This window comes from Nicotiana tomentosiformis, chromosome 3 (genome assembly GCF_000390325.3).
Source record: "Nicotiana tomentosiformis chromosome 3, ASM39032v3, whole genome shotgun sequence".
NCBI classification, from domain to species: Eukaryota; Viridiplantae; Streptophyta; class Magnoliopsida; order Solanales; family Solanaceae; genus Nicotiana; species Nicotiana tomentosiformis.
Window position 1 is genome coordinate 120571265 of NC_090814.1, and position 14060 is coordinate 120585324.

At 39.7% G+C, this 14060-nt stretch overlaps 1 protein-coding gene across 1 annotated transcript; it reads right to left on the reverse strand.

Moving 5' to 3' along the window:
* Nucleotides 1-9089: 9089 nt before the first annotated feature.
* Nucleotides 9090-9545, reverse strand: LOC138908418 (uncharacterized). The gene has a single exon (XM_070199082.1). The coding sequence runs from the start codon at nucleotides 9543-9545 to the stop codon at nucleotides 9090-9092; it is 456 nt and encodes a 151-aa protein (XP_070055183.1).
* Nucleotides 9546-14060: the final 4515 nt, after the last annotated feature.

A 14060-nucleotide genomic window follows, 5' to 3' on the forward strand; every position in this document is an offset into this window, starting at 1 on the left:
GACCGGGCCTCGACTGCATATGTAAGCTTTCAATTTTATTTAAGTATTATAATTTACTTTTATAAAAAAACTTGAAATACTAATTTAATTTAAAATAATATAGGGTCGCTACCAAAGTAACGTGGAGGAATTCATCCGTAGTCATCCAGCTGGTGAATCGGGTGAGCCAACCCAACCTTCAGACGAGGATGCTGAAAGAATATGGTTGGAGTCTGTTGGCGGTCCAAAATGGGGGAAGGTATACGGGCTTCCTACTAAAAACTTTCATCGCTATAAGTGTGGAATGCGAGGAATAGGGACTTCCTCGCAAGGCGAGCAACTTAATAGGGAGAGCCTCTCCGCTATGCGGGAGACAGTGACAAAGCTCACATCAGAGCTAGAAGCGGCCAAGGAAAGAGAAAGGCTTAGAGATGCTCAATTCCTTGGCATGCAAGCTCAGATCAGAACTCTCCTATCTAGTGGAGCTTTTTCGTTGCCCCGATCTCGTGAGTCATCTCCAGAGGGTCGACCTCCACGTGATCGTTCCTCCCGTCCTGCTCGTGATCGTTCCTCCCGTCCTCCCCGTGATCGTGCTTCCCGTCCTCCACAATACCGTTCTCTATATCATCTTGTAAATGAAAGTTCATCAGATGGTGATGACGATGTTGTAGAAAATACCCCTTGACTTTTATATACTTTGAACTAGACAAATAGAACCAGTTTTGAACTAGTTGTAATTAGTTTTAACTTGGTTTTGGATTTTTATGTTCAATTGAACTTTAATTTGTTAGTTTTAAAGTATTTATTGAATGTTTTGGTTGTTGTTGTTGTGTTGTTGTTGTTGTTGTTGTGTTTTTGTTGTTGTTGTTGTTGTTGTTATTGTGTTGTTGTTGTTGTTGTTGTTGTGTTGTTGTATTGGTATGCTGGCAGGTGGTATAGCTGCCAAAACAGGCATTTTATGCCAAAATTAAACCCAGAAAAACCGACCAAAGTTGGTCGGTTTTTAATAAAAAAATAAATTATTCCAAAATACCGACCAAAGTTGGTCAGTTAATGAAAATTGAATTCCTAGAATTCAACACTACCGTCCAACTTTGGTCGGTATTTTGCTTGCATTGTTGAGATTACCGACCATAGTTGGTCGGTAATGTTTAATTTTAATTATTTTTAAAAAATATATATTTTCAATTACCGACCAAAGTTGGTCGGTTTTTTTTAATTTTAATAATTAATAAAAAAAAATATAATTTAGTTAAACCGACCAAATTTGATCGGTAAAATTAAATTAATAAAATATGTTTCCGACCAAAGTTGGTCGGTAAGTAATTAAACTTGTCAGATGGTCATTTTAATATACCGACCATCAAAACACCGTCCACACCATAATGGTCGCGTTTTGGTCGGTAATTTGCCATAACCGACCAAGGTTGGTCAGTTTTTAGCGAATTTCTAGTAGTGTAGGGTTAACCGCCCTACCGTAGCCAGAGGGTGAGTTAACCATATTCTTGAAGGAGAATGTTTTAAGCACAAGAGTTGGAAGCAACGAAGAACGCTGGAATCAGGAGAGTGGACACGCAACGACGAAGCAAAATTGAAACTAGGGTTCAATATGGAGAATGAAGGAAAGAAACACAGGGGATTCGATATTAGGAGAGCGCAAAACAAACACAAATGGCCTCAGATCCCTATTTATAAGAGTTCAAGCACCAAGACCGAGAAATCAGGCCATCAGTACCCAGCATAGGTATCGAAACGATAGAGGCACAAGAAACGACGCAAAGCGTCAGGAAAACGCGTCATAATGTCATTGATGTCATGACGTCATTCTGAAACAGTGCATCCCCAAAGTTTGCAACTCACGACAAGTCATGTTGCCACTTTACCTAAAGCACCGCTAACTAACTTGCTCGCCCAATTTCATCAACTGCGACAAACAGAGTCCGCTCATCAAGGACGTCTGAGCTCGGCCTTAATAAGCGGAGGGACTAACTGTATGGGCTAAATCTCTATAATATTTAGCGTAATATGGAATTAAAGAAAGTTATCGGTCGAGCTCACCCAAGACGCAGTGAGGTCAATGGCCGAGGTGCCGACATGAGCCATTGTCAAAATATCGACAGAGATTGTAGTCAAGATGTTAACAATGGTCAAGATCAAGATTGACTATTGATAATAAGGCTTGTAACGACTAATTTGTCAGGAGAGGGTACTAAAAGAGAATATTCTAGTGGATATTCCCTACATTTGTACTATTAGAGTTTCCTAGAAAAAAGGCCACATATATATATAAAAAGAAGAGACAATGATAGGGGCGTGTGTAGTATTGATTCTGATAAGAACACTTTGAGAAGAGGACTCTCTCTCTCTTGAAAAAATACAAAGATTACCTTTTTACAAATATTCTTGTTCATATATTATTCCCCACCTTTCCATCATATCCGAGGATTGTTCATGCGAATATTGGATCTATCTGTCATTCATCATTGTTAGAAAAATATTCATCACATACATCCATTATTGGGTGAATGATCCTCCTTATTTACTCAAATACCATTTATTGACATTTATTGTTAGTTACATCACCCTTAATGTTCTTTCTTTAAGAGTATTTTACATTTATTGTCATCAACCATATACGAAATCGGTCCTATCTACAATACGTTTTTGTGCTTAATATCTAGAGTTATTATCCTTAGTTAGATTTAACCCCGTACTACATAAATTTAGTAGTTTCACCGGAGATTATATTTTTTGGTCAAACAAGTACCTTGTCACCTAAAGCGATTACTATAAAAAGTTTCTTATACTCATATTTAAATTCACTTTTGTTTCTAAATATCATTAGGAAAAAAGATCAAATTTTGCATATAATAAATGGTTGTCATTGCAAAGAGCTAAAATCTTTGGAACAAATTAAAGCTTTGCGGAGTACATCATTTCATGTTTTTTCTAATTTTAAAGAGTGGTTTTAAGGTATAAGACTATTAAATTTATTAGGTGTATAAGTTACCAAATCACAATATTTTATTTCGGATGAAAAAAATTATGTCGAGGAAACCTAGGAAATTTAGTCGATATTTATTCTTCAGTGTAGCAATTATTCTATAGCGTAGAAATAAGTTTAAAGCCTTTTTTTGTTAAAGGGAATATATATATATACAATAAAACTAGGAATTACATTGCAGATTACTGTCTAAATTGGGGTACTGCAGCTCCCCTAAAATGACCATATTTCATTCAATTGTATCAATATTACATGCCCAAAAATTCCTAACTACTTCAGTTCCTAGAATGCCTGCCCAAAATACATCATTTTCAAACATCGGAGGAACTACTAGAATGGTAGTTCTACCAAAAAAACATGAATGGGCTGCCTCATTTGCAGTGCATCGGCCACTCTATTCTGTTCTCTGAAGTTGTGCCTCACCATCACCTTGTCCATCCTTTCCTTAATAACCTGCATTCACAAATCATAGAATCGTAAGTTGTGTTGTATGTGAGCAGCATTTTTATTACTTCAGTCGAATCTGTATTTATGTCTAGTGGAATCCAGCTAGTTTGTTCTGCTAGTTGTAGGCCCTTTAGTAGTGATTTTAGTCCTGCCATGGTGTTGGTGGTATGTGGTATATTTTCCATATACACCATAATCCGATCCCCACTAATTTCCCCAATGCCTGGGTTTCCCTTGGCAGCCCCATCCGTGTTGAGTTTATAATGGCCTCTCCTGGGGGGGGGGGTTCCCATTTAACTCTGGTATGGAATGGCCTCCTAATAGCACCATTTTATGCCAACATATAGTACTATGTTGCTTTGGAGATGATTTTATTAGCGCTGATGTTATCTCTTTTATTATTGAAAAGGTTATGGTTTCTCGCTAGTCAGATGTGCCAAAAACAAAAAGCAATGATGTTCTCCCATGGGATGATGTTATTGAAGGAGAGCTTCTTCAGCTTAGTGTCATGACCCGACACATCATCAAGCCACGTATGTGCCATGTTGAAGCTTACATAGGAGGAACACTAGTATTTGTGAGAAGATTCTAGAGATGTATGGACATTTCCTTAGGAAGACCCTAGATCTCTATGGATTTGGTAGGAAAGTCCTTGGAATCTTCTAGGTTTGTAGAAAGTTCTAGAGAAAGTCCTTATCTTGTAAATATTAAGGACTTGTGTAACAATTAATATTTATATACTAGCCCCTAGGAGACTAGTATATAAAGGGGGCATTCATTTGAAATTCACCAAGAAAACAATACAAGTTCTCTCTAATACAAAGCTTTATTTAACATTTCTCTTGTGTTCTTTCAATCATTCTCTTAGCGATCTTGAGTCTAGTAAGGCTGACTTGGCATAGCAAGAACGTGAGTAAGTTGGGAAAAATCATGAGCAAGTTGCCAAGTGTCGCACGTGTACTTAGTTAACGACTAAGGACATGACAACGTGGTATCAGAGCAAAGGTTGCAACTAAGGGAATGGCGAACGACGGAGAGATTAACGCTGCCAACACCCAAGCTAACGTCATCTAGTGTTGCTGGCAAGAAGAGCTGTAACAAAAAGAGGAATGCCACCAACAAGAGCAAGGAGGTGTTGCCTGAGATTGTGCCAAATGAAGGGCTTACATTCCAAGAACCATCTACCACTAAGGCGAGCGAGGTTAAAGTTGAGGTCCTATCGGAGGACGTCTTGCGCTTTAAAGAGTGGGTGATGAAGGTTAATGTGGGGATGGACGCCGTCAAGATCTTTGGCCAACGCTTAGGGAAGGTGGAAGGCACCCTTAGCGTTCTTGAGGGACACACTCTTGAGGAGATTGAGAGTATCCGAAATAACTTAGAGGGACGTACATAAATTGAGATGGAGCTAAGGCAAACCATATCTGCCTTGGAATGCAGACTCATGGAGGCCTTGATTATTATCGATGCTTTGAAGGCAAATATAGAATTACTCGAGGAACATGTCAATGTTGGCGTAACCGAGGCAAATAATAATGTTATTGTGACGAGGGAATCCAAGATCAAGGCTCCCAAACCCCCAGTGTTCAAAGTTGTTCGTGATGCACAAGAAGTGTAGAATTTCCTTTGGCACTTGGAGAACTAATTTAGGCACGACAAAGTGAAAGATGACGAGGCCAATATCAACACTGCTGTGTTGTACCTATCAGAGATTGCCGTGTTATGGTGGCGTCGAAAGTGTGTTGACATGGAGAAGGGGCTATGCAAGATTGAGACGTGGGAGCAGTTTAAGAAGGAGTTGAAGAAGCAATTCTACCCGGTGAATGTGGTGTATGAGGCTAGGCGGAAGCTAAAGGAGATCCGACAGACGACCACTATTCGGGAGTATGTGCACGAGTTCACTATCTTAATGTTGTAAATCCCGTCATTATCTGAGGAAGATTCGCTATTTTACTTAATGGATGGGTTGCAAAATTGGGCAAAGCAGGAGTTAATAAGATATCAAGTAGCCAATATGGATGAGGCCATAGCAGTAGCCGAGTCACTCATTGACTTCAAGATGGAGCCTGCCAAGTTCAAAGAAGGCAACACCGAGAGGGGTGAGGGAGATCATGACAAGGACAATGGGAAAGGCATAGCCGAGGCATACAAGGGCAATGGTAATGGGCCATCCCATAACGGACTAGGGTCCAAGCGAAACGGCAAGGAGCTGGAAAACGTAGTGAGTATGTGCCTAAGGGAGGGTACTACTTCTATAAAGGATCACATTGGGCAAGTGAATGCCTAGATTTGGGGAGGCTTGCATAAATGATCGGGAACTTTGCTCAAGCAAAAAATGGTGACATAGGAGGGATCACCTGTATTGGGAGGATGCGCCTGGAATCTAAGCCGAAAGTATGGGATTCTAAAGCCTATCTTGTCACCATGCAAATGGAGCATGGTGGCAGCAAGAAAAGTTGGGCGGACATAGTTGAAAATGATGGCGAGTTACAAAGTGATGGCACGCTATCAGACTTGGATGATGCACCAAGAAGAGGGGTTAAGTTTCTAGCAAGGTTGTGACCATGAAGGGTAGCCAAATAGGGAGTGGAAGCATGAACCCGATACTTCAGAAGCTGCTAGACTTGGTTGAGTCATGGGCAGATTTAGCTAAGAGCAAGGAGAGGCATCCGATTGGCGGAGGATCGAGGTCATCATTGCTAGCCGTTCAAAGTACAAACGGGGCAAGAAGAAAGGTAACTAGTACCTTGTGACATAAGAAGGCGAACCACTCCATAGAGCATCATGGCTAATGGACAAAGATCTTCGACGACGCAAAGGCGAGGTACGCATGTACGGGTCGATACTTTGTGTCGAGGGTGGCATAAAATTGGGCATGTGAGGGTGTCATAACCTACCACATCATCATGCAATGTAGGTGTCATTTGGTATATATTAATGCCATGTGGAAGCTTACATAGGAGGAATGCTAGAATTTGTGAGAAGATTCTAGAGATGTATGGACATTTCCCTAGGAAGACCCTAGATCCCTATGGATTTGGTAGGAAAGTCCTTGGAATCTTCTAGGTTTGTAGAGAGTTTTAGAGAAAGCCCTTATTTAGTAAATATTAAGGACTTGTGTAATAATTAATATTTACATACTAGCCCTTCAGAGACTAATATATAAAGGGGGCCATTCATTTGTAATTCACCAAGAAAACAGTACAAGTTCTCTCTAATATAAAGCTTTCTTTAACAATTCTCTCGTGTTCTTTCTATCATTCTCTTCGTGATCTTGAGTGTAGTAAGGCTGACTTGGCATAGCAAGAACGTGAGTAAGTTGGGCAAGATCATGAGCAAGTTGTCAAGTGTCGCACGTGTACTCAGTTAACGACTAAGGACGTGACATTATTCCATGTTAATGACCATCGTTGAGCTGAGAATATGTGATTCAATTGCTGACTTTTAGTAGATCCCTTGGCTAGTATTTCATGCTAGAAGTGTGTAAGATTGGTGCATTCAAAGAAGATGTGGTCACTGGTTTCAGGACTTGCTGAGGAAAAATAGCATTGAGAGTTGCAGTTAACCCCAATTCTGTTCAAGAAGGGTCCACTAGGCAGCCTATCTTGGGCAAGTAGACAAATAAAGTTTTTGATTTTGTTAGGGACTTTTAACTTCCATATCCAAGTGAAGTTGCCTTCATTTTCTTTCCACAAAATCTAATTATTGCTGCTAGGGAAGGTATAGGCTGATTTGGTGGTGAAAGACCCACTTGGGTCAACCCCCATATTATCGTGTCTTCCTTGGCAGAGTTGGTAGGGATGAAAGTTGATTTGATCATGTTAGTAATGTTCTCATGGATGTCTATAAAGGTGGTAGAGAGATCCCAGTTCCCAGAATTGTAGACAGTGTCCACTTTGGCAGCTATGTCATTAGGGGTTAGAGGGCCCTCAATCATGTCCCTGATTGTTGGCTGGTTTGGGATCCATTCATCATTCATGAAGCTCACCCTATTTACTTTGTGGACAACCCATCTACTGGCCTTATTGTATCTATCCCAACCCTTGAGGATACATTGCTAGATTGGAGATTTTGGCTTCTTGGGGGTATGGTTCCAGTTACAGTGCTTAGAGATCAGGACTTTAGCCCATAAACTGGAGGTGTTATGGTAGATCCTCCAAGCCAGCTAGCATGTGATGCTTTATTTTTAAGCACAACTTTCTATAAACCCATCCCTCCATAGGACTTCTGCCTGGTGATTTTTTCATAGCTAACTAGGTACAATTTTTTCTTGTTTGGAGTTGTGCCCCAAATAAAATTCCTTTGAATTATATCAATTTGTTTGGTAGTCTTGGTAGGCAATTTGTTGTATTGCATAGCATGGCTTGGGATATTACTGAGAGAGGCCTTGGCAAGGATGATCTTTCCAGTCATATTTACACCATTTATTTTCCAACCAACAGCCTGTTTGGATTACATGTTATCTATTATGAACTAGACGTCAATACTAGTGGGTCTTTTATGGAACATAGGTAATCCTAGGTATTTCCCAAAGGATATTGTAGCTTGGATTGTCAAGGCATTTGTGAGGCATTCCATTGTGTTTTCCCTTGTGTTAGAGGAGAAGAGAACCCTGGACTTGGTCAAATTGTTTTTTTGGCCAGAATCCTCATTGAATGCATGCAAGATAGAGTAGATTGCAGTGAGGTTGCTAATGTTTGCTTTTTACAAAGAGGGTAAGGTCATCAACGAAGAAGAGACGAGAAATTGTTGGGCTAGACCTACTGATACTGATAGGGAGCCATTGTTTGTCTTGGACAACTTTATCAATTGGCCTGGAGAGCTTCTCCATACACAAAATGAACAGGTAAGGGGATATTGGGTCCCCTTGTCGGATTCCCCTAGAGGGCTTGAAGGTATCTGTTTTGCCCCCATTCACTAGGATGGAAATGTTTGATAAGCTAATGCATAACATTATTAATTACTTAGCCCAGGAGGGAAGTTGAAGGCATGTAATATTTCCATAATGAAGGACCACTCCAACGTGTTAAAAGCTTTCTTTAAGTCAATATTGAGAATCATATGAGCCTGGTTCCCTTTCATTTTTCCAAAATGAATGTTGTATTCTTGGACAATGATGGCATTATCATATGCCCTTCTATTGGATAGGAAACTAGCCTGGCTAGGGACAATTATAGCATATAGAAGGGGCTTGATCCTATTGACAATGATCTTATTGATGGTCCTGTAGATGGTGTTACAAACCCCTATTGGCCTGAAGTTTTTGAGCAAGGTGGCTTGGGGACACTTTGGCATGAGACAGAGGAGAGTTTGATTCATGGTCTCATCCATGGAGTGTATGTTAAAGCATTGCTTGCAGAAGTCAACTACTAAGTTCTCCACAATGCTTCAGTACCTTTGGTAAAAGAAGGGGTGAAGCCCATCCAGGCCTGGTGCTTTGAATGACTTAAAGGAGTGCTTTGAATGACTTAAAGGAGAAGATGGTCATTTTGATTTCACTAACCTTAATGGACTTATCCAAGTTGTATCTTTGACAGTTTGATAGTATATGGGTCATGTCCAGATGACTGATATTGGAAATGAGAGTTTGTGTGTGTGAGAAAGTGTAGAGACTCCTGAAAAAGTGCATTATAGAGACCTTAATGTCCCCTTAGTCATAGAGTCAGTTTCCACTCTCCTCTTTGAGGGACATGATCATGTTCCTTCTTCTCCAGTTAAGGGTGGAAGTGTGGAAGAATCTAATGTTGGCATCACCTTCAGTTAGCCAATTGAACCTTGACTTGAGTTTCCAGAAGTCATCCTCATTCTTGAAGATGGAGTCAAGTTCTCTGATCAGGTTACTTTCTAGGTTTAGCAAGTAATTATTGAATTGGTAGTTTGGTAACTTTTGAATCCCGGCAATTCTAGCCATATTCCTTCTCTTTTTGTGAAAGATGTTGCCAAATGTGTGCCTTTTCCAGTGGGTCACAAGGCTTTTGAAAGTTTCAGTTGATTGGATTAGAGGGGAGTTATTAGTAAATGTCTCATTGATGATACTAGGGAATGAGGGGTGGCTAGTCCACATTGATTCAAACCTGAAGGGTCTGTTTGAATTATTGAAAGAATCCCTCATTAGCATTATTTGAACAGGGTAGTGATATGAGTGGGTCCTAGGGAGGTGATTAACAGTAGCCACAGGGTATTGGAAAATCCAGCAGTCATTAGTAAAGCACCTGTCTATCCTTTCTAAAATCAAACTACTAGTATTTTTATATCTTTTGTTAGTCCGGGTGAATTTACTGCCTTTGTAACCTAAGTCAACTAGTTTGCATTCACTAAGGCAGTTCTAAAATAGGTTACTAAGACTTGAGTTATGGGGTTACCCCCAAATATATCCCTAGCCTTTAAGACTTCATTGAAGTCTCCACCTACAAACCAGTTCCCAATATTGCTTTTAGAGATAGTAACAAGACTTTCCCATAACAATTTCCTATCAGCTAAAATGTTGCTAGCATAAATAACTGAAGATAACCAGGGGTTGTGGGATGACAGTACCTTTACCATGGCATAGATGCCCTGAGGTATAGTGGATACCTCATCAACCATGGTACAGTCCTCCTTCCACGTCATGACTACCCCACCAGACAAACCAGCCGATGGAGACTGGATAAGCATATCAAAATGTAGCTCCTCCGTTAGCTTTTTATGATCAGCCATTTTAGTTTCTAACAGAACCAGCAGTGCTGGCTTGTGAAGCTGAACCATGTCGAGGCAGTGTCTCCAAAACTCCACACTATTTCCACCCCTAACATTCCATATGATGTAGTTCATCAAGGGTGGTTGGCGGTTGGAGAACTGGTTTCTATAAGGCTTCTCAATCCCCCGAGGAGACCTCATTGGTTACTTTTGGTTCCTTTTCTTCATGCTTAGGACATGGGTCAAATTGAGGAGTGGTTTAGTCGCACCCTGGGTGTGGTGAGAGACCAGGCTCATACCACACTTGGTCATGGCTTTGTGACACAACATCACAAGAACTTCGTTGCTCTCCACACTGAACTCAATTGCTCTAACTAAGTCTAATAAGAGAGAGTTTGTGCGTAGGGGACGTAGGCTGTTCCTTGCATTTTCGATGGCCTTTTCTTTTTCAGAAGGTCTAAGGCTTTGTTGATTTCCCTTGTGATGTTTCCCAGCGGTGGTGACTGGTTCTTCTCTACTGGAGCAGAAGGTGATAAAGTTTGATGGGATTGGGGCTCGATAGTCACAAACATTGGAGACGTTGTTGGGTCCTTCATTCCCAGGTCTGGTAATAAGGGGATTGACTAGAACGCTTGGGAGATGAGGGTGTTGAGCATTGGTAGGTCTAGATTGAGTTGCATGTTTCCATTGCTTATCATCGCTTGCCACAGACATGGGCCAAAGGCTGCCAAGGCCATGTTTAGGGCTTCCACCGTTACCATCGCCAGATGCACAAAGTTTTGGACAATCAAGGTTACTGGTTGATTTCCTAGGGTGAAATTGTAGGCTAGTCCGTGTCCTTGAAGCGCCACTTCTGGCCACGATGCTTGTGAGTGGTCCGACGGCAGTGGAAGCGACGTCACAATGATGGGCGGAGGTTGGTTTTTTTTCATATTTGTGTTTTTTTTGTTTGACCTCATTGGGTAATAGTGGTGGTTATGTTAACGAGCCAGCTCATAACGGCGTCGTTTGGTGTCAAATCTAGATCAGTGGAAAGGTCATCGGTTAATGCATCTGGAGAAATAGATTCTAAATTAATGTGGTATCTGTTTAAGTGGACGAAATGTGTCATGTCACCTGAGGTTGGGTGTGTTCTCAGGTGAGGCACTTGAGTGTTCATGGAGTGTGGTGAGTTTTTCCCATTAGAGTATTCCGCTACGAGTGGAGTAGGGGATACATAGGTATTTGGGTAGGGTAACTATTTGGGTTAGGTGGTTCCAATTGGATATGGACCCCAGTTGTTAATTTGGTACTGGCGTGGTAGTCCAAGGCCACATCTTTAGCAGGGAATGTGTCTGAGGTTGGGCTATTGGTAGGGGCTCTTGGTAGGCATCATTAACGGGCCCAATTGAATTTTTAGTGTCAGCTCCATCAAGCCCTATCCCCGCCTTGCGTTTGGCGTACTTGGGTTAGGGACATGTGTGTTGGGATACTGGGAGTGGGGGATGGGATTTTGTTTATTCACAGGGCCACTAGACCTATTGTAATTTTTGGACTACGTATTATTGGACTTGAATTATATTGAAAAGTTTTGGTTTCCAGAAACTTACTCGACCGAGTTTGCATCGAACATTTTTACGGGGATCTTTTGTGATTTTTGTGCATGATGCTGATTATTTTCGTTTCCATTGTTCCTACCCTTCATGGTTTGCTTACTTATTTTCTTTCGTCTAGGGAAGGTGACTGTCTTCCATCCATTGTCCTCTCATTCCTTAGTGTTTGTTCTTGAATTTTCAGTGGCTTCTTGTGACAGTGGTGGTTAGAATTTTTTGAAATTGTAATTTTTTATTTTGTAGCCAATTCTTTCACATTTTGTACATAACATACCTCCACCTTCATAAATCACTGCTTGTTTATGGTCGCCAATGATTAGTGATATTTTCATTGGGGATTCAAGGGGTACTTGGATACAGATGCGTACATATCTTCCTCTTAACATAGAAGAGGTGCATGGATTAATTTTGAGTAGTTTGCCCAGTTTTCTACTAACCTTTGCCAATATTTTTTTGTCGTAAAATTCTGTTGGTAGTTGGGGTAGGCGAATCCATATGGTTGTGGAAGAGAGAGTAGCTTTTTATGGGATGAATTTTGGTTCCCATTTACGTACTGATAGAAAATTCCCAGAGATGAACCATGGCCCTAGGTGTAGTGCCTTAACCATATTTTCTTCTAGACTAAATTGACAATGAAGAAGTCTCATCCTAGGTCAATCAAGATTAACTGTTCGGATGATTTTCATAGGTCAATTAGTTTAGATCGAAGGTAATGGTGAGGCATTCTACGACCAAAGACCTTTATGATTACTAAGAAGTGTCATGGTTGATATAGGCGATTCTTGTCTTCTTGTGAGAGGGCGATTGATAGCATGTTTGGCCAAACTTCTAAAATTAGCTTATTTTGAGAAGTGCTTTTGGTGATAAGCAGTTGGTGTTTGGCTAATTAATTTGAAAAACACTTTTGAGCAGTAATTAGTATTTGGCCAAGCTTTTAAAAATTACTTCTAAGTGTATTTTTCTTAAAAGTGCTTCTCAGAAAAGTGCTTTTGGAGAGAACCTAATTTTTCTGCTTCTCAAAAACTGCTTCTCCTTCTCCTCAAAAGCACTTTTTTCCATCTAAAAGTTTGGCCAAACACCTCAATTTTTGGCCAAAAGTACTTTTGACCAAAAAAAAAAGAAGAAGCACTTTTAGCCCCCAAAAAAGCTTGGCCAAACAGGCTACGAGCCTTCAATATTTTTTCCTTTACCATCTTTGATGATTTGGGGGAACCTCGTGGTATAGTACTCCGTTTGGCTTACTGCCTGCTTGTTAAGTAGCATTTCCTTATAGGAGTGTGGTGTTGTTTCTTCCACATTCATTTGGTTATGTCAATTGGTTCCGGTGGTATAATTGGTGGTGTAGTGATTGTGTCCATGAAGGTATTCTTAGAGAGAGGCGAGAGTTTCTCTGTACCTTATCCCTTCTAAGTTTAAAGCGTTTGCTCTGTTGAGTCAGACGAGAAAAAGAACAAAATATCTTTAGATATTTGAAGAAGATTTTTTCAAAAAATTTTATTCTTTTGCAAAAACAGTTTTTTTACACACAAAAAAATAAAATAAAAAATGATTCCAGATTTTTTTAAAAATATTTTAAAACAAACACCACATGAAGAAATGTAAGAGTTAGACCACATAATCATTTACCAGATATTCGCAAAATTTTCCATTATCAAATGCCCCTAAGAATACTTCGTGTCACGGGAACTTGCAACCCTGGTGGGGTTACAATTCGATCAATTCGATGCATTGTCATTTCAAGTGTTTTCCTTCCAAAATTAGTGTTGATTTTTAACCTCGTATTGTTATTATTCCATCCCAACCCCCGTTTATCTAATGGAAGCAGTTCGAAATTGTTAAATTGCAAAGTGTTTTGCTATACGAGTATTATTTTTGCTTTCATTTTTGGTTAATAGTTGCTTATTGTAAGTAATTCTTATGACGGCCCTACTGACATAACTACTTTTTAACCTTTAAGTCAGGTGATGTTCTTCTTTCGTTTGCCTAGCGACATTGGATTCTTCTCCTAATGAATTGTGGTTCGGATGTTGAAATCTCATAAGATTGTGGTCCATTTGATTTTTGAGATTCATCTTTTACGAGAAAGCAGGGGCAATAGGAAAAGATACTTAGTAGCATTTGTATGTAAATTTAGTTGAAATTTGAAGAAGAAAAATAATAATTTGAAGTTGTGTTAATTTTTTTTTTTAAAAAGTTAAAGTTGTATTTGAACATGTATGAGTGAAAGAAAATATTTCACACATAAACTGACCCAAATCAGATTTTGGAACTTAAAAGTTTTTCTTTATTTTTTTTAAAAATAAATTGATCAAATTTCATGAAAAAATAATATTTTTAATTTTTTTTTTGAAAAAAAAGTAAAAAAT